The sequence below is a fragment of the Podarcis gaigeae genome (genome assembly GCF_964106915.1).
Source record: "Podarcis gaigeae genome assembly, chromosome: 13".
Classification (NCBI taxonomy): domain Eukaryota; kingdom Metazoa; phylum Chordata; class Lepidosauria; order Squamata; family Lacertidae; genus Podarcis; species Podarcis gaigeae.
The window spans coordinates 41967808-41989067 of NC_139689.1; the positions used below are offsets into that span (position 1 = coordinate 41967808).

Below are 21260 nucleotides of genomic sequence, written 5' to 3' on the forward strand. Positions count from 1 at the left end.
ACGTCATTTTGTGCTTCTGCGCATGCATGAGCGGTGAAGCTGCGGGACGTAACCTGAAAGAACGTAACATGAAGCGGACGTAACACGAGGTATGACTGTATATACACACATACATACATACATATACATACACACACACACTCACTCACAAAATGGGCAATAAAATAAAACATGTGTGACAAATTCGACCTGATTTGTGCCACAAAGGCAGTACTTTTCAGAATATGGGATTTTCAAAAATTTCAATAGATTGCGTGCTATACCTTAATGTCTTCTTGGTTACTTTTAAAGTACTAATGTTTGGTTCGAGATCGGTGAACCTATCAATTTCAGCTTCTAATTTTTCTAAATGTATATTTGGGATTCCACATTTTCCCACGTCAGCAATTCATGAAAATTCATCCGCATTTTAGATTTGATTTAATATTCATTATTTCTATTCCGATTTTCCATTATTCCATTATTAAATTAGGAGAATTGCTCCCAATATACATGCTTATTTGCAATTTAGTCTATTATGCACATTTTGACAAAGCAGTTCCCCTTAGTACAATGCATTGTGGTATATCATTTTCACCAATATGTGCATTTTTTCTGCACACTATGCTTTAGCATATGCATCTTTCTGCATATCACTTGGCTGAAGAACTGCACTGAAAAATTCAGAGCTGCCTGCCTTTCATGGGATGGTTGTGTTTCGGTTTGCATATTGTTTCAAAACATGCAGATTACATTAAAAAGGTAAAGGGACCCCTGACCATTAGGTCCAGTCGTGACCAACTCTGGGGTTGCGGCACTCATCTCGCTTTATTGGCCGAGGGAGCCGGCGTACAGCTTCTGGGTCAGGTGGCCAGCATGACTAAGCCGCTTCTGGCGAACCAGAGCAGCGCACGGAAACACCGTTTACCTTCCCACCGGAGCGGTACCTATTTACCTACTTGCACTTTGACGTGCTTTCGAACTGCTAGGTTGGCAGGAGCAGGGACTGAACAACGGGAGCTCACCCCGTCACGGGGATTCGAACCGCCAACCTTCTGATTGGCAAGCCTTAGGCTCTGTGGTTTAACCCACAGCGCCACCCATGTCCCTTGCAGATTACATTGGTTCACCTTTAAATGAGAACTGAACTGAATGGCTCCCCCATCCCAATGTTTGGCATTAGCTTACCAAATTTGACACTTATCCGGCTTTCCTTTAAAAACCACCCTAAATCTAGCAGCTTCAAGAATTGAGGATGTGTGCATGTGTGGGAGGAAACCCATTCAAATTAGAACGCACATTTATGGCAAGCAAACTGATGTTAGGGAAGAAAACATATGTGAGAATCAAACCCATGCTCAGATTTTATTATTGACAATTTTGTGTTTTCCTCTTGTATGGGGAGGATATGTTGGTATTAAAGGGTTAAGAGGTAGCAAGACGCTCTAATCACTGAGCAGCTGGAAGTCATTAAGCTTCCAGGAATGTGAGTTTGTATAAATCGTCAGTTCACACGTGTGTTTGTCCCTTTGGGCGTGTTTGCTGATATGTGTGGTTCGTCGCCAGGGTTGTTTTTTCTTTTGTAAATAAATAAACCTTTTCTTTGAGTTCCAAACTGCTTGCTCCAAGATTCCTCTTTGAAAAGATACTGCCTCTCCTGCCATTCTTAAACCGCTGCGCGAAATGCTCTGCTGTAATGGGACTTGTGACGATGGAAGCGCACTGGACATTTACTTAGCATTAAACTAATTAAAGTTTAATGGGACAGGATAGGAGGGGAGCTTCCCTAAATAGGGTCTGCCACTACCCCAGCTTTGGGTCCCTCTTAACAACAAACCCCATGCCCAAGGAATCAGGAGCGAAGGAATACCACATTTGATCTAGCAGTTCGGCTGATGATAGCTAAGCAAGCAAGCGAGAGCTGCATCGAGAGCACTGTAGCCAAGCAAAACTTGTTCCCAAGTCAGGTGTGGCACACCTTGCCAAAGATGCTGCCAAAGGTTTCACTCCTCGCCTGGACTCTCCCCCAGATTCCACTTGTCTGTTACTCTGTCCTGGTAAGTACAAATGTCTTCATATGTATCAGCTAGTTCAACTGCCAACCCCTGTGAAGAAGCAAAAGGGAAAAGGAAAAAAGTTTGTATACAAAGTAAGGGATCAACTCTTAACCCCAAATACATATTCATCAATCACTGTCATTTAAATCACCAGCAATGGCTTGCACACTTGAAAACAGTTCAGCTTGGCCAAAATGCACCCAGGTGGCAACATAGCTGTCAACTTTTCCCTTTTCTTGCGAGGAATCTTATTTGGAATATGGGAATTTCCCTTAAAAAAAGGGAAACGTTGACAGCTATGGGTGGCAACCATCAACGGGCAGCAGCAGGTAGAAGGGGCGAAAACCAGGGTTCGATCTTCCCACCCCACAATCACAGAAATGTATGATTCATAATAATTATGAACCAAACGTGATTTTCATATTTGTGACAATATTTTTGTGTTGGTTTGCTGTAATTGCTTTGGTTTGGGTCACCCCCCACCCCCCAATTCCTCAAACGTACCAATGAAAAGGCTGGATCCGAATGACATTACAGAACCACATAAATTTACAGGTATGGCTTTGGATTTCAATATATTTCCCTATGTCCATTCTCCGCGAACTCTTTCTCTCTCTCGCCAGATAACAGGCACACAATTGTTTTAAAGCACTCAGCAGTCACCTGAACACAGATCATGCCATATGCAAACACCATTGTCTTCCTCTATTCACTTAGGCCTCCTCCTTTTTCTCTTTCACTTGTGTGAAGATGCTGACACACGTATACTGTCTGTCCCACACACACACCCCAAGCACCAGTAAGTGATCACTTCTGCAAGATAAACACTTTTCCGAACCCAGTGCTCCACTAACAGCTTCTAGCCAGGCTCTGTTTGCCCCTACCTTGGATGATGTCTGAATGAATTCCTGTACTTTCTCTTCTCTCTCCTGCCCAAGATGGACTACCCCACTTTCCAGCTTTACCATTTTGAAAATACCTCACTCTGTTGCTCACCTCGTAAGTGTGGTCCTCAGCCGATGCATCCTTGCCATCACCCTGAAGGAGAAATAGCATCACATTATTCCAAGCTGTTTAGTCTCTGTTTGAAAAGGAACTGCTAGCGAAGCATCCCTCACCGTGGCAATTGTTGGGTTGGAATCAGCAGAGTAACTGAGCAGGATTGTCTCAAACAAGGGCTTTGGAAAAATTGCCAGAGATGATGCTGAAGGGGCAGTGCCAGGGCTGGTGGGCAGCAAGATGGTGTTGCCCAAAAGCCTACGAAAACATGGAGCCAGATTTGCACCAGTCCAGCTAAAGATGGACTAAAAAATACCTATGCACACTACCAAGCAACACAGTTTCATGGGACTTCATGGGTGATTCAGATTAATCTGTACATCTTGAGAAGGCCCTAGACCCTTTGAGAAGGAGTCCTTGGTGAGAGGACTATGAATATACCATATTTTTTGCTCTATAAGACGCACCAGACCACAAGACGCACCTAGTTTTTGAAGGAGGAAAACAAGAAAAAAAATATTCTGAATCTCAGAAGCCAGAACAGCAAGAGGGATCGCTGCGCAGTGAAAGCAGCAATCCCTCTTGCTGTTCTGGCTTCTGGGATAGCTGCGCAGCCTGCATTTGTGCCATAAGGCGCAAACACATTTCCCCTTACTTTTTAGGAGGGAAAAAGTGAGTCTTATAGAGCAAAAAATACGGTACATCTTATTTTAATGAATTGACTTTTGTGCAACTTCGGAAAGCTTTTACAGAGTAGTAGTAGTAGTAGTAGTTTGGATTTGATATCCTGCTTTATTACTACCCGAAGGTGTCTCAAAGCGGCTCACATTCTCCTTTCCCTTCCTCCCCCACAACAAACACTCTGTGAGGTGAGTGGGGCTGAGAGACTTCAGAGAAGTGTGACTAGCCCAAGGTCACCCAGCAGCTGCATGTGGAGGAGCGGAGACGCGAACCCGGTTCCCCAGATTCCGAATCTACTGCTCTTAACCACTACACTACACTGGCTCTCAAGAGAAGTGGAGCTGTTCAGAGATGGATGCAGAGAGCAGCTCTTTAAAAGTTGGTGTGTTGCTGAGTGCCTGGTGTCAGTCCCAACATGGAGGAGGACAAGAATGATAGAGGAGAAGCACAGAGGAAGTCAGGAGGGCGAGGACAGAAACACAAAGGGAGAAGACAGAGGAAATGTAGGGGGAAAGGGATGAACGACAGAGGAAAATGGCATGGCCCCAGCGAGGACAAAGTGTAGGGTAAAGGAAAGAGGAATAGGAAAAATGGGGCTGGGGCTTTTAAGCTGACATGGAGAGCTACTAAAAGGATAAGAAGGAGAGGAAAGATTGACAGAAGAAAGGACTGTGTTTACGTAACAGAATACAGTGGTATCTTGGGTTAAGTACTTAATTCATTCCGGAGGTCCGTACTTAACCTGAAACTGTTCTTAACCTGAAGCACCACTTTAGCTAATGGGGCCTCCTGCTGCTGCCGCGCCACGGGAGCACGATTTCTGTTCTCATCCTGAAGCTTAACCTGAGGTACTATTTCTGGGTTAGCAGAGTCTGTAACCTGAAGCGTATGTAACCTGAAGCGTATGTAACCTGAGGTACCACTGTAGACTGGGTTCCTACGATGAGACTGAGCAACTAAATTCTTTGAATAAGGAACCCACCAGAGGGGTCACTGTGGGTGAGAGACCCCTGGGGTTGTGAGAACCTGACACCCATTAAAGCTCTCTCTTAAATATCTGTCCCAGCATCTGATCTCTTGTCTATTACACTTCTGCAATGCCATGCTAGAAACAAGAAGTGGCTACCCAGTAGGGTCAGTCATGGAGGTTCTGTGCACAGCCCAGTCTCTCTACATGGGAGGTGAAACTTGGGAAAGTACAGAACAGGTCCTCTTTCACAGTAGCTCTGATTTTGTGGAACCAGCTCCCCAGTGGCTGTCGTCTGTTGGCTCTGCTTTGCATGCTGTCAGGAAACAGCGCTATAATATAATAATCATTTATTGTTTATACCCCGCCCATCTGGCTGGGTTTCCCCAGCCACTCTGGGCGGCTTCCAACCGAATATTAAAAACACAATATGCTGCGACTTCCCAGTTTGATCAAGCTGATGCTACTTGCAGGCTGAACCTTAAAAAACTTGCCACATGTCAGTTTTTATGGCCCTGTTGCAAATGGGTTGTTTGTATTTACTGCTGTATACGCACAATGTCTCAAAAAACACACAAAAAACCAGGCTATTAAAGGGAATGAGACAATGTTAGGACTACATCATTGCGCTGCAGCAGCGCTTGAGCACCAGCGATGTCAGAATTTGGCATTCCACAGAAGGTCCAATTCACTTACCTTCCCCATAGTTAGAAACACAGGAACACTCACAAACAGGACAATAAGAAGGGTCTGGATCACGATGATAGCATCTTTCAGGGTGTTTCGATTCTGCACTTGCTGAAATGTGCTGATCCCTTAGAACGAAGACAAGATAAGCTCATTACTTAGCTCAGCCTATGGTCTGTCATCTTTGGCTGCAATGTGACTATGGTTTCCTTTCCGTCTTTGAACTGGAGCAGCTCCCTGCTATAATATACAACAGACTGCAAAGCCCACAATGCAGTGCGACTGTGGGCGTGGTTCACATTTGCATAAGCATCCAGGGCTCTGGTGGAATCCAGTGTTGTGCTATGGTGATGGTTCTGTCAGTGTAAACATTGTGGCTCACTGGATGGAACTGTTAGAATTCCTGCTCCGTGATTGCAGTCATGGGATTTTTGTCTATCACATGACAGTGTATGTTTTGACTCCACGGAGTGGGAAGTGACGGAGACAGGATGTTTGTGTTACTGTGTTCCTTGAAGTAGGACTATTGTCCTTTGTTCTTTTTCTCTTTGCTGTCTGATGCTAGAGAGAGAGGGAGCCATGTTGCAGTGCTCTGTGTGTGTTTAGATGTAAATAAAGTAGATTAGCCAAAATGCTGAGTTGCTGAGGTCTGTTACGCAAGCTGTGAAGACTCTGCAGATCTCTAAATGTGCTGGTGTTTGTTGGCATCAGTTGCTGTGATGTTTAGGCAGAAGAAAGCTTTTGAAGCTCCTGAACGATCGACCAGAAAGGAGGGAACATGCCAATCGGGCATGTGTCTCTGCCAGGGTCCTACTCGAGAGTAGGATGAGCTCCTGACAGGAACAACCCCACCCATCTCCTCCATGGGGGCGGGGGGTGTCTCACCCAGAGCCAATTTCTCTCCCAGAGCCACCCCCACAGCTGTCAACTTTTTCCTTTTTTAAGGGAAATTCCCTTATTCCAAATAGGATGGGATGAATAGGCTGATACCTTAGAACAAAGACAAGATAAGCTCATTACTTAGCTCAGCCTATGGTCTGCCATCTTTGGCTTCAATGTGACTATGGTTTCCTTTCCATCTTTGAACAATAACAGCTCCCTGCTATAATATACAACAGACTGCAAAGCCCACAATGCAGTGCGACTGTGGGCATGGTTTGCATTTGCATAAGCTGTGACATTAACACATGAGAGTGCTGGAGGTGAAATAGTTAAACAGGTTACCCAATCAGAACCCAGGGGGTGGAGTCAGAGGGACTATAAAACCAGCTCGTTGGGTTAGGGTTAGGGTTAGGGTTCGTTGGGAGTTGGGTGGTTGGTTGGGGTGGGAGTGAATTGGGATAGAGTCTGTGGGTAGGTTGAGTTAGTGTAGCGAAATAAGCTGAGTCAGGAACAGTTAGGGGCTAGGAAGACAAGTAAATATTTGAGGTAGTTTAGTGAGCGGAAGGTTTAGGTAGGTTTAGTGAGCGGAAGGTTTAGTGAGCGGAAGGTTTAGTGAGCAGAAGGTTTAGTGAGCGGAAGTTATAGGTCTGGATAGGCACCCCATGATTGTAATGGACCGATACCGTTTATGAAACCACACGCTTGTTAAACTGCAATAAATAAACAGAAGTTTATGTTCCAATTTAACCCTGACTGGACTCAGTATTGTACCAGGTAGGGCCTGGGTGGTGGCAGCGAGAAATAAAGTGGTGGCACAGGGATCAATAGACGGTGAAACGTCCGGGGACCCTGTGTGATTGCCACAAAAGCATCCAGGGTTATGGTTGAATCCAGTGTTGCGCTACGTATCTCCTCCACAGGGTGTGTGTGTGTGTGTGTGTGTGTGTGTGGCACCCAGAGCCAATTTCTCTCCCAGAGCCACCCCTCCACCTCCCCAGAGCCAATTTTGGAGGGCGAAGCAAGAGGAGGGAAGAAAGCTCCATTGCACAAATGGACATCCTTGTTCTGGGCTTCCACTAACAAGATTCATTAACTGAATCCTGCCCTTTGATTGAACAGAGCAAGGATGGGCCTCTAAATGGGATCAGAAACAATCCAAGATACCAAGCAATACCTTTTCCCTGTGAATATGTGGCTGTTCCCTTCAGGTGCCCGATGAAAATAGGGACATCCTGTTCCATAATGATAATTTTACCATTTATACCCCACACATCTTACCAGGTTCCCCCAGCCACTCTGGGCAGCTTCCAACATATAAATAATAATAATAATAATAATAATAATAATAATAATAATAATAATTCAACATTTTTTTTAAAAAAAACTTCCCTATACAGAACTGCCTTCAGATGGCTCAGGGGTCGGATAACTCCATACCCTCCAACATTTCTCCAAGGAAAATAGGAGCATCCTAAGGAAAAGTGGGACATTCCGGGATCAAATCATAAACTGGGATGGCTTCTGTAAATCAGGGCTGTCCCTGGAAAATAGGGACACTTGCAGGGTCTGTGCCCAGGAAAGGTAGACTTTATGGTAGAGCCCTGCTTCATGGTTACTCACAGCCACAGATTACAGGACCTTGGAAGCAGGAAAAAGGAATATTGAAGTAAATTAAAGCTATTCACCCATGACTCGCAGTTCAGTGCCGCAGCACTGCTGCCGACTAATTCGTGTCTTGTTGTTCTCACAGAAGTAGATGCCGTTGTCGGTGTGCTGGATTTTGCTGATGTGCATCAGGAGCAGCGATTCGTTCCTCAGCACCTGGACTCTAGAAGTGCTCTCCATCTGCTCATGCTTGCCCTTCTCCGTCTCTTTGTACCAATTTGCCGGAGAGGTGGAAACGCACCTGAAGGAAACTTGACTGCCCCACCGGGCAGCGATGAAGCGTATCCGCGTAGCCTTCTCAGAAACTACAGCATGTGCATAAAAGGTGAAAAACCACAAAATGGCAGCGAAAGGGAGGGCGGAGGTGAAGAGAGCTCTCTCTTTTGAACAAAACAAGACAAAGCAAAGCTCTCCGGTGATTTTATGTCTAACTGGAACCACATTTTACACAGGTTTCAAATGTGAGCACAATTCTGAAATTTGAGTCCTGAACTAAACATCGCTTCACCTTCCAGCCCTAGGAGGAAGACTATGATTATATCACTTTGAGAACAGCAAAAGCAGGTGGGAGAAGAGAAGAGTTCAGGGATATTTATAAAAAAATCAGTTTTGTAAGTTGTGTGCCCTGCTTTCTCAATTTGATGCTTGTTTTGCATGTTTTGTGGTACCTTGGGTTAAGTACTTAATTCGTTCCGGAGGTCCATTCTTAACCTGAAACTGTTCTTAACCTGAAGCACTACTATAGCTAATGGGGCCTCCTGCTGCCGCCGCACCGCTGGAGCACGATTTCTGTTCTTATCCTGAAGCAAAGTTCTTAACCTGAAGCACTATTTCTGGGTTAGCGGAGTCTGTAACCTGAAGCGTATGTAACCCGAGGTACCACTGTATTTTATGCATTGTGACTTGCCATTATTTGATTGATTATAGTTAAGTAATTCTTTATTTTAACTGATAAAAGTTACCGGATTTCAGCAGGAACTTATGGGGCATGCCCTGATTGTAAACGAAGCAGTACAGTTTTGGAAGCATAAATTCCAGGAGAAGGTGTGTCTGGGCAATTTATTTATCTTCTTGGTAACTTGGTAATAATCATATCATGTACAGTGGTACCTCAGGTTACATATGCTTCAGGTTACATATGCTTCAGACTCCGCTAACCCAGAAATAGTGCTTCAGGTTAAGAACTTTGCTTCAGGATGAGAACAGAAATTGTGCTCTGGTGGTGCGGCAGCAGCAGGAGGCCCCATTAGCTAAAATGGTGCTTCAGGTTAAGAACAGTTTCAGGTTAAGTACGGACCTCCGGAACAAATTAAGTACTTAACCTGAGGTACCACTGTATTTATGAGTTGTTTGAAATTAAATGAATTAATTCATATATCCATCTATCATCTATCTATCATCTATCTATCTATCTATCTATCTATCTATCTATCTATCATCTATCATCTATCATCTATCTATCTATATCATCTATCTATCTATATCATCTATCTATCTATCTATCTATCTATCTATCTATCTATCTATCTATCTATCTATCTATCTATATCTATAACATCTATCTATCATCTATCTGTCTTTCTATTTATCTAACCAGGCACTGGTTTATTTTAGGTTTGTCCGCAAATGCAAAACAGGTGGGCAGGAAGTACTGCACTCTTTGTTGACAGAGCTCACTGCACACACGGCCACTCCTTTTGGTCTTGCTTCTGTGAAAGCCTATCCCCAGTTAGCACAACTGTGTCAGGTGATCGGGGGCTGAGGGGGCGTTTTGGGAGCCCCACCCAGAAGCAAAATGCAGAAGGTCCCATCTTGATCCCAGACCTGTCTGGTCCAAACAGGAGCGGACTGGGGAGGTGAAGGAACCACTCAGGACCCCAAAGAGCCTCCCCACCAGCTGAAGGAGCCAACAGTGCATCAGATGACAGCTTCATAAACTTGGTTCCAGTTTTCTAGGGCTAAATCTCCAAACTGAAAAGTGCCCAGAGGACTCAAAACAACTGGAAGAGTTCGCCATTCTCTAGCTCAGCATCTCTCCCCTTTTAGTTCCTACACTCAACTCTTCTCCTGCACACGTCCTGTAACCTGGTTGGATTTCCTTGTTTTGCTCCTCCATTTACAGTGTGAGGCTTCCTATGTGGACAGACCTTGGCTGGATCTAGACCATGGGTAGGTAACCTAAGGCCCGGGGGCTGGATGCGGCCCAATCGCCTTCTAAATCTGGCCCACGGACGGTCCGGGAATCAGCGTGTTTTTACATGAGTAGAATGTGTGCTTTTATCTAAAATGCATCTCTGGGTTATTTGTGGGGCATAGGAATTCATTCATTATTTTTTTCAAAATATAGTCCAGCCCCCCACAAGGTCTGAGAAACAGTGGACCAGCCCCCTTCTGAAAAAGACTGCTGACCCCTGATCTAGACACATCAAAGAAGCGTTTCAGTTAAACGTGTCGTAAATTTAAACAGGGAAAACAGGTAGAGAAAAACGGGACCCCACAGTGCCATCTGGTGGCACAATGTTATATCACATATAGGTAAAAGGTAAAGGTAAAGAACCCCTAGATGGTTAAGGCCACTATGTGGTTGCAATGCTCATCTCGCTTTCAGGCCGAGGGAGCCGGCATTTTTCCACAGACAGCTTTCCAGGTCATGTGAGCAGAATGACTAAACCGCTTCTGGCACAATGGAACACCGTGACGGAAGCCAGAGCGCACGGAAATGCTGTTTACCTTCCCGCCACAGCAGTACCTATTTATCTACTTGCACTGGTGTGCTTTCGGACTGCTAGGTTGGCAGAAGCTGGGACAGAGCAATGGGAGCTCACTCCGTCGCGGGGATTCGAACCACCGATCTTCTGATCAGCAAGCCCAAGAGGCTCAGCATGTACAACGTATCTAAATCACTTTTTCTTTACCAGTCTAGCTGAGCCCCTTGTCCACAGCAGTCTTTCCAAACCCAGAACCTCCAAATTTGGTGAGGGATGATAGCAGTTGTAGTCCAATTTGCTGCGGGGGGCGGGAACTATCCAATACCCCAAAGAGCCTCCCCACCAGCCGATTTACAGTGAGAGAACTTGAGTTTTTAGGCAGGTCTGAGCCCAGTATCTCTCTTTTTAGAAATTACCCAGGGAGGGTAATCCTCCAGATGTTGCTAGGCTGTAACTCTGCTTCTTCCAGAGGTGCCAGCTTCTCCAGACGTTAGAGGGGTCTTGATGCGGTGTCCTGACATTGGGCATGGGGCTCTCTGAATATTGAGGGGACCCATGGACTATGCAGAATTAGATAAACTAACAGGAAGGATTCGAAACCGGCGGGACCAGAAATTCACGGGAGACTGGAGTAAATTTACAGACTATTTGAAAAGTATTTGTGAAGAACAGATGACGTTTGTAGGGTTGCCGGAGGTTTTGTGAGGAGTATTATTGGAAGTATCGCCAAATTGGAGAAGGGGAAGCATGATTTGTTAAGAGATGTAAAGGCAATATAAAGTTAAGAAATGCATAGGAAGTGGTTAAAATGCTGGATCATCAGAGGTGCTGATGGAAGTCTAAAAAGATTGTATAAGTGATAAGTTTTGTGGTACATTTTATAATTTATATGTTAAAATCAATAAAAATTTAAATAAAAAAAGAATATTGAGGGGGCCCAGCACCCTAAAAAAGATAGGGCCCCCCAAAGTATCTCACCCCAAGGAGTCAATGCCCTTGCCTTCATCCCTGACCATTAGCTATGTTGACTGGGAGATGGAGTCCAGCAACATCTGGCTTGAGACAGGCCCATTGTCCCCTCAACTTGCCATCCCGCTGTGAATAAACTGACTGGCCCATTTCACTGAAGGGAACAGAAGATGAGAGAGAAGAAGCTATACCTGTGACCACAAGGCAGGTTCCCAGCATCACCCAGAACACTCCGCAGACCCGGAGGAAATAAGGCGCCATTGCCAGTTGAAGATGCCAACTCGAGCCCAGCGAAAACACAACCAGCTCTCAGTTCTGCCTTTGAAAAACTGAAAGTGCCGAGGCCTCTCCCTTGCCGATTTTCTGTTTCCTGCCCATGTAAATGCAGCTGCGATGGAGGCAGACCATTTGGGCAGGGCACACTCTGTCATGTGACCAGGGGCTGCCACGGGTGGCCAGTTTGACTGACAGGACTGCCATGGAGTAGCGGCCATTGGTAGGTTAAGCATATAGCTGGGACAGAGACCTTTCCCCAGGCTGGAGTGCTACTGTGCTTGTAGCAGATGCATTTGCACAGAAGTGTAGTGGTATTTGAGAGTGTTAGACAAGGTTGGCAAAACTGACATACAAGCTATGGGACAAGGATAACTGTGACTTTAAAGATGAATGGGAACCCTTTACAAAGTATTTGAAGATGCAACAAAACGAACTGGACTCCTTGGCTGGCTTTGAATAAACATTCGCAAACTTTTATTGATAGGTAAAGGGGCCTCTGACCATTAGGTCCAGTCATGACCGACTCGGGGGTTGCGGTGCTCATCTCGCTTCCTGCAGCAAATCAGAAGCCGCGGAAGCTGCGCTGGATGTTCGGCTTCCGAAAAGCGTTCAAAAACCGGAACACTCACTTCCGGGTTTTGATCGTTCGGGAGTCGATTTGTTCAGGAGCCAAGGTGTTGGAGATCCAAAGTACTCCATTGGCATTAAGCATTTATAGGGGCCATGGGGATTGTGATACGAATGGAGAATACAATGTCCCTATTTTCACCGGAGGAATGTTGGAGGGTCTGGGTAGGCTTCCTCTGAGCATGTAGGCTCAGTTTAGCTGTCATGGCTTCTGACCACCGACAGATCCAATCTCCATGAACTTGTCTAATCCTGATCTAAAGCTCTTTATCTTCTCTGTGGGCATCGTGACCTCCCATGGCAGTACGTTCCAAAACATGGAAAGGTTCTGGTTTTCTGCTCATCAGTAGCTCATCTTCCTCACCAGGTCTTTCAATAATAATAATAATAATAATAATAATAATAATAATAATAATAATTCATTATTTATACCCTGCCCATCTGGCTGGGCTTCCGCAGCCACTCTGGGTGGCTTCCAACAAAATATTAAAACACAGTGGTCTGTTATAGCCAAGCTGTGGACCTCTGTCCGTTCTGGAAGCCTGCTGAGGCTCATCTTCGCAGCTTGTTCGTGAGGTCGGTTCGGCAGAAGCAATTTTGTCCTCGTGAGGCAGCTCCTTCCTAACAAAGCGCTAATACGGACACACAGAGAGGAACGGGCGACAATGTGACCCCTTTCCCCTCTGTACGCCATTTCGCCACTCATTCCTATTCAACAGAGAGTCGAGTTTCACACTGCCATCTTTGGGGCAGCAAGCGTTGCATCCGATCAAATATGGATCTCTCCCCTCCGTCGTTTCATTGCCTGGAACTGATGTCCTACTGGGACAAGCCCCGTGCCTTTGGAATTAATGTTCTACAAGGACATGCTGTTCCCACAAGTGGGGGAAACAGATAATTGTGGATGAATTTGCAAAAAAGGCCTGTTAGGAAAACCATAAGGACACAGTTGTGTGTACATTTGAAGTGACCTCACCTTGCTTGTTTAAAAAGTATCGTAGCACACAAAGCTGGCACCCAGAAGGGGATAGAGCTGGACCAGGGGTCAGCAACCTAAGGCCCAAGTGAGGGCCATTAAGAAACAATTCAAGGCCACAGAGAGCCTAACTGGCAATGTCAAAGAACTCCTTCTCCCTTGCCCTGAGGTGTGAACAGAGACGGGGTTTTTGAAAGGTGGCCAGGGTAGCTGGATGTGAGGTGACAGGAAAAGAGAGTTTTCAGCAGGCTGTTCTGGGAAGGAGGAGGAGGAAAAATGACTAGGATCCATCTTGGGCAGGCTGGCTGTAGGTCGGTTGGAAGTGGTCCCTTGGACTCCAAGGTTGTACAAGTCCCTCTTGAAATGACCACGCTGTAAGATCTGGACTCCCTCCATGCACACTGAAATTTAGGTTTACAGGTGAATAAACCATATTTCTTAAACCTACAACAGTCTCTGACATGTCTCGATTTTCCAAAGGAACACAGACCATGGGTGAGTGCCTGGAACCCCCCTGGGATTCTTGCAGAGTGTGGGTCATTGCACCCAGCTTCTCTAACAGTATGAACAGATATTCCCTTTCTCAAATCTAAATAATGGCAAGCGGCTCTTCGCCTACTGAGAAGGAAAGGACTTGGGCGACATGTTTTGCAGGCAGGCTTAAGCCACATCAACTCTCTCTTTCTCTTTTTAAACACCACGTAAGGCAGGCAGGTGCGGGTGGTAGCGTTAGTAAGAAAACCAGCATATAGCTCTGAATGTAACAATAGCTCATTTACAGTTTATTTTAAGAAATGTACAAAGAAAACATTGCACAATGTTATGGAGTTAAAGCTTCTTCTTTCTTTATCACAGAGCGTCACATAATGTACCAGCAACAGAGTCTATCTGAAATGGAGCAGAGCCCTCTTTTCCACAGCTGTTCACATGTAAACACAGTTGAAAACTCTCGTCTCAGAGGTAACACAATTCCTGGATGGCCTCCCGCTCCGTGGAGTAGCTGAAAAAATTAGATTTTCCAGTAGGCAATTGGGAAACTCCAGTTTTGCCACTTGGAAGGAGAAACATCCCCAACAAGACTCCGCTGACTAAAACACAGGCACCGAATCCTGAAAGAACTGTAGTCTCTGCTTGGCGAAGGGACAGGAAGATGACCTTTAATTGGGAGAAAAATTCACCTTGCTCAAGCAATAATCCAGGTACCCATTAGCAGCGTTTTTCTCTCATTCTCCAAAAGGCATGTACAAAACCGAACCAGTGATTTTGGGCGTCAGATTAGACGCTGCTGAAACAGACGCGGAGTTAATTTGGGGTGCAAAAAATAAATTCCAAAGTGCATTTTCCTACCTGAAATTGGCTTGCAAAGCTTCAGGTGGCTAGGTTTCTAATCTAAATTTTTAAAACGCATTCCAGATATTACCGGATTTGATGGATTACTATGTTTTATATATGCTGTAAGACAGCCAGAGTTGGCTGGGGAAACCGAGCCAGATGGGCGGTGTATAAATAAAGTTATTATTATTATCATCATTATTAAGACTTGAGGTGCAGTTCATCAGAGCTTAAACCCAGAACCTAGTGGCAGTTCTGGGGTTCAGTCCAGGGATGTGTCGAGTAAGAATATCGAGGAATGGCATCCTGATAAAGCGAAAGCCTTCTGTGTGCAAAACTTTTTCTGAAGGGAGACCTACACTGGGTGCACACAAACCAGCTGTGTGGGATGGTAACAGGAAGGCCACGGCACATGCATTAAAGGGACAATAAATGCATGGAGGATGGCTGACCCTATTAGGGTGCCATGTACGATCTTAGTTTGTGCACTAGACCTGTGGTGTGTACATAAAGGTAAAGGGACCCCTGACCATTAGGTCCAGTCGTGGCCGACTCTGGGGTTGCGGCGCTCATCTCGCTTTATTGGCTGAGGGAGCCGGCATACAGCTTCCGGGTCATGTGGCCAGCATGACTAAGCCGCTTCTGGCAAACCAGAGCAGCGCACGGAAACGCCGTTTACCTTCCCGCCGGAGCGGTACCTATTTACCCTACTTGCACTTTGACGTGCTTTCGAACTGCTAGGTTGGCAGGAGCAGGGACTGAGCAACAGGAGCGCACCCCGTCGAGGGGATGTGAACCGCCAACCTTCTGATCGGCAAGTCCTAGGCTCTGTGGTTTAACCCACAGCGCCACCCGTGTCCCCGTAGTGTGTACATACGTGCATACAAACAGGAGTTGGTGCTTTTGGGTTCTGCTGTCGGTGGGGTGTGCTTGGATACCCTTCTGCTCCGCTCCTCAGAAGACATATGAAATTGCCTCCAAATCCAACGTCAATACCCCTTCCCTCTTACCACCACCCTAAAAATCACAGAATCATGGAGGGAAGCTCAGCAGGCAGAGGGCCTTCTCGGTGGTGGCACACGTCCTGTGGAACGCCCTCCCACCAGATGTCAAAGAGAAAAACAACTACCAGACTTTTAGAAGACATCTGAAGGCAGCCCTGTTTAGGGAAGCTTTTAATGTTTGATGCATTACTATATTTTAATATTTTGTTGGAAGCCGCCCAGAGTGTCTGGGGAAGCCCAGCCAGATGCGTGGGGTATAAATAATAAATTATTATTTTTTCCCGAGACAGACGGCCATCGAATCTCTGCTTAAAAACCTCCAAGGAAGGAGACTTACATATTTCAGGCCCTATGCAAGCTGATTCAATTAAACAATTCCTTGGCGCCACCTATACTTTAAGACCAAAGTATGATTTTTTTTATTAAAAAAATTCCGCTATTTTAAAAACTGCTCTGGAGAAAGGTGAGGTGGTGGTTTTGTGATGCTGTGCAGAATTGCCATCTGGTGGAAGGAAGCAGAACTGGTTTCTCCTAGACTCTACTCTTCAGTGAAGGTTGTACTGTACATGTGCACCAAAACAGACTGCTCTAGTTATGCATGTCTATACATACCCACTATCTAGCGAATTGTTTGAAGTCCACAGGATGATACCCACCTACCCACTCACTCCTCATGGGTCAAGGGATGATAGCTAATTTTCTATTAACCTCAATGTTTCCATTGTCAGAAAATCCTACCATTTGCTGATTCTGTTTGGAATTGCTCAGAGAGCCTTCTCTGGGAAATATTTTATTTGCACACTTTTTTTTAGTGGTTAGGAAATTGTGCAGATTCTATATCTAATCTATCTATCTGAAAAAGGTAAAGGACCTTGACAGTTAAGTCCAGTCAAAGGTGACTATGGGGTTGTGGCGCTCATCTCGCTTTCGGGCCAAGGGAGCCGGCGTTTGTCCGCAGACAGCCTTTTGGGTCATGTGGCCAGCATGACTAAACCGCTTCTGGCACAACAAAACATCGTGACTGAAACCAGAGCACACGGAAACACCGTTTACCTTCCTGCTGCAGCGATACCTATTTATTTATTTGCACTGGTGTGCTTTCAAACTGCTAGGTTGGCAGAAGCTGGGACAGAGCAACGGGAGCTCACCCCGCCGTGGGGATTCAAACCGCTGACCTGATCGGCAAGCCCAAGAGGCTCAGTGGTTTAGACCACAGCACCACCCATGTCCTTCCTATCTGTCTGTCTGTCTGTCATCTATCTCTGCAAGTGGAAAAAATAAAACAAAAGCTTTATAACCTGACTGGATTCTTACATCAACAAAACTACAGAAAAGGGGGCAGCCTTTTCAAAGTTCAGTCAACTGCCGCAGGAGGTCAATGATCCACACTGCCCAATATACTGTTTCTAACAGATGGCTATAATGGTTGCCTCGGAGGTAGTGTGTGGCAGACAGAACAAATAAACCAATTTCTTATTGTCAGATTCAGTGGGGTGATGCAGGATTGAGAGAGGGTAGTGAATACCAGTACTGTTTCAGTTCTTAAATATTCATGTGTCTCCCATTATTTAAACTGGTTGGGCTGGGGGCACAAGCCACTGGGAACATCTTCTTGCATGGGTGCAGTTGATATAAACGGATGTTTACCAGGAATATATTGCCTTTGTATTTCTGGGGGGCTGGTTCAATAAACTATTGGGTTATTCTGATAGCAGGTCCCTACAGTTCAGACTCCAAGCTTCTAGGCCATACCCTGCGTGCTGTGTGGACTGGGGTGGGGGGCAATGGGGGGGAAGTGGTGCCGTCAGGACAGGACTTTGGGGCAGAAGTCCAGGGCTCCTGGAAGAATGAATCTAAAATTACTCAAATGCACCACTGATGGAGTGGAGGGAGGGGCGAAGCAAAACGGCCTACATTTCTGGACAGAATATATAGTACTATGTAAAAGCGCAGCACATCTTCCTAGGTGATTGGTAGAGAATGAGAACAATTTTAAAGCTGACATTAAACCCTGAGAACAGATCAGCACATTGCTTTTGCTATTGATTTATTTTTACTTTTAAAAAATAAACGATATAGAGAGTTCAAATGGTTAAGACTCTTAATTGCACTTTAAACCATTTCTAACACAAAAAAATATCTTGTGAGTCCTTCCAAATACTTGAAAGGAAAAAGCTGAAGCACGTTTTTTTTAAGACATTGTGGATTTTTGTTCACCAAAGTGTCCCCTCGTTCCAATTATTATTCAGCTCCGTTCACCTCCCCTTTGCATGCTGGAAACACTCCTAAGCCAATTGCCTATCAGTCTGTTACCAGGAGATAACATTAAGAAATACTTCCTTTTTTCATAAGAAGTCAGCCACAGAAACCTATCCAGATCTTAATATCTGAGAACCAGTGCAGACGGCAGTTCTTCACTGCTTTTGGAAAAGGAGGCGAAAATGGCTGAAGACAGAAGCTTTCACAAAGTTTATCCAGCAGATAGAAGTTGTTAAATCCAGGGCTCTGTGCATTCTGTTTTCCGTGATCGCATGCGCACAGAATTTGACACTGGGCACTGAATTCGGCATCTTTAAAACCTCTGCTTTCGTTGAAAAAGCAAGAAGGTATCTAGGCCTTGAGGCTGCAAAAATAAACCTTGAAAGTTTTTTGTGTGTGCATGTCTGTTGCATGCCAGTGATAGAAAGGCAAAGCTTTTGTCCATCCCTGACAAGCAAAATAAATTATGCAGAATATGCAGCCACAGGAAAACCTGAGTAATTGATTCAGGCCACAAAACCCAGTTTTTCATACACTTTTCTTTTTAAGTGAAGCATATACACAACTCTGGTTGAGTTCCTTAAAACTGGTCTTCTGGTTCCATGCCTAAGCTGGAACATGGCAGGACCGAAATTATGAAGACTTGCATCTTTGGCCATTTCCTTCTCTTCTTGCTCTTCTTCCAAGACTTCTTAAAAACGCTAGTAATGAAGTACTGAAAGCAGAACTGGCCCTGGAACACGTGACATCGGACGCCGCCTACCATTAAACTAAAACACCTGTTCTTTCCACCTGCAATAGAGATCGTTCACATTAACCTCATAAGGAAAAAATAAGGTATCTTCGCTCATTGGGGCGAATCTGGACAACAACAACAACAAAACCCCAACTTGAAACCAGGAGAGGCTCTGTTTCCGAAGTTATGATGTTGAGCTGAGTACAAGGAACCTGGTAAGAGAAGGTGGTTAGCTCACTACAGCACATGATTTTGGAAGGGCCCCTGTGAGAGAAGTCTTTTGGATCTGGGTGCCAATTGACAGTTGGCAAAAGTGCTTTGCATTATACAAACGACTCTTTCACACCACGTTTAGTGCCCCCCTTCTCTTTACTTTTGCTGGTGTCGTCTTCCTTTGTTCCGCCGCCGGAATCTTCCTTCTTCTCTTTCGTTTTGCTGGGGTCGCCTTCCTCCTTTTTGCCAGGATCCTCCTCTTCCTTTGTTTTGCCGGGATCGCCTTCCTCTTTCCCCGCACGATCTGCCTCTCTCTTGGTTTTGCTAGGGTCGTCCGTAGTCTCTGTGCTGGTGACTGGTTTAAGTTCAATAGGTGGGGAGGTTTCTGGAGACACTTGGATGTCTACCTCTGAGCCCGAAGACCCATATATTTCATTCATTTTCTTCGCAATCAATCCTTCTTTCTCAGGGGCTCCTTCCAGCAGGGTCTCCTCATCCAGGCTGTGCCTGTACATGTAAGAGGCCTGTTTCATCGATCGCCTTAATAAATACCTCCGAAACGCCCGTTGGATTTTGGTGGCACACACCTCCTCCTGCTTCCTTTTCAGTGTGGTGGTGATGGGTTCGTAGGAGACCTTTGAGGGGTTGGCAGCCATAAACTTCTCCTCCATGGACTGCTTTAGGGCATCCATTTCCCCCGAGTCTCCCAGCACTTCTTTGGTGAGTGCAAAGAGGATGTCCAAGCAATGTATCTTATCCCCAGGAACCATGGGTAAGTCCAAAGTGATCAGCTTGATCTTGTTGGGCTTAGCGATCCGCAGCGGAGGTTGCAAGGTGTCCGCAAAGTCCGAGAGTATGGCGTAATCAATGAACTGCGTGGCGTCGGGGTCAAACTTCTCCCAAGTCTCATAGAACATCTCAAAGTCGTCCTCACACAGAGGTTCACTGCTCTCCTCCGTGGCAACGTTGAAGTTCTCCAGGATGATGGCGATGTACATGTTGACCACTATCAAGAAGGAGATGATGATGTAGCTGCAGAAGAAGAAGATGCCAATGGCAGGGTTGCCGCAATCGCCCTTCACATGGCTGCCAGGGTTCTGCAGTTCGGGGTCACAGTCCGGGGGACCGCTGTTCAAGATGGGGTTCAGCAAGCCGTCCCAACCGGCCGACGTGGTGATCTGGAAAAGGCAGATGATGCTGTTGCCAAAAGTCTCAAAGTTGAAGATGTCGTCCACGCCAGATTCCTTCTTCACATAAGCAAAGTTGGACATCCCAAAAATGGAATAGATGAACATGACCAGGAAGAGGAGGAGGCCAATGTTGAAGAGAGCAGGCAGCGACATCATCAAAGCAAAGAGGAGCGTCCGGATGCCTTTGGCTCCCCGAATCAGCCGCAGGACACGCCCAATTCTGGCCAGGCGGATGACCCTGAAGAGGGTGGGCGATACGAAGTATTTCTCAATGATGTCCGAGAGGACAAGTCCTGAAAGACAGTTAGGAAGACGTCATTTTTTTCAGAACCTCTTGTCCATCATCAAAGAGATACAGTTTTTAAAAATTGTTAATAGCAAATGGATTTGCAGAGGCAGAGGGCCTTCTCGGTAGTAGCACCCGCCCTGCGGAATGCCTTCCCATCAGATGTCAAGGAAATAAACAACTATCTGACTTTTAGAAGACATCTGAAGGCAGCCCTGTTTAGGGAAGTTTTTAATGTTTGATGCTTTATCGTGTTTTATTGTAATATTCTGTTGGGAGCCGCCCAGAGTGGCTGGGGAAACCCAGCCAGATGGGTGGGGTATAAACAGTCCCTTTTTTCTTAAAAAAATGTTTCGGGGTACTCTCATTTTGACTCAAGAAAACCACCATTTTATAGTTCAAATCAGGAAAAATAAAGACAGTAAATGGACAAAAGTACAAAGATTCACAAAATGTTTAGGGGTATGCGTACCCCTGCGTCCCCCCAGGAAAAAAGCACTGGGTATAAATAATTATTCACACTGTAGAAAAGGTTCCAGTCTTTTGTTCTAACAGCAAGCTAAACTGAGATGCCAAAGGTGCAAAGAAGCACAAAATAATTAAAAGGAAAGAGCATTTTAAAACACCACAATCTGCCTGACAGGGACCTATGAGCTTATAAAATGATGATGGCGTAAAGCAGGGGTGGAAAACCTCGGGCTCCTGCTACAACCTTGGCCCACCTGGATGGGTTATGAGCCCATCTCCCTGAAACCACACCCACCCGT

General features: G+C 45.5%; 2 protein-coding genes across 6 annotated transcripts in view; both read right to left on the reverse strand.

Moving 5' to 3' along the window:
* Nucleotides 1–1952: 1952 nt before the first annotated feature.
* Nucleotides 1953–11926, reverse strand: LOC310830223 (B-cell antigen receptor complex-associated protein beta chain-like). The gene is made up of 5 exons (XM_083709957.1): nt 11786–11926; nt 7938–8222; nt 5380–5498; nt 3033–3074; nt 1953–2084 (listed from the first exon to the last, which is right to left on the reverse strand). Exons 1-5 carry the CDS (start codon nt 11853–11855, stop codon nt 1983–1985), a joined length of 618 nt encoding a protein of 205 aa, XP_083566083.1. The 5' UTR covers nt 11856–11926; the 3' UTR covers nt 1953–1982.
* A 2302-nt stretch (nt 11927–14228) lies between these two features.
* SCN4A (sodium voltage-gated channel alpha subunit 4) overlaps nt 14229–21260 on the reverse strand; it is a 116164-nt gene continuing 109132 nt past the window's right edge. For all 5 annotated transcript variants that reach the window (XM_083708934.1, XM_083708935.1, XM_083708936.1 and 2 more), the window contains one exon: nt 14229–20500. In XM_083708934.1, the coding sequence (XP_083565060.1) occupies nt 19128–20500 (1373 nt within the window). In that variant the 3' untranslated portion in view covers nt 14229–19127. The remainder of the gene's footprint in view (nt 20501–21260) is intronic.

Excerpts from the sequence above, each read along its gene's own strand:
- LOC310830223 (XM_083709957.1), bottom strand. The coding sequence starts at position 11,855 with ATGGCGCCTTATTTCCTCCGGGTCTGCGGAGTGTTCTGGGTGATGCTG. Across the intron at positions 3,075-5,379 it reads TGTTTCTAACTATGGGGAAG|GGTGATGGCAAGGATGCATC; the intron begins GTAAGTGAATTG and ends TTTCTCCTTCAG. Across the intron at positions 2,085-3,032 it reads CTGAGGACCACACTTACGAG|GGGTTGGCAGTTGAACTAGC; the intron begins GTGAGCAACAGA and ends GCTTCTTCACAG.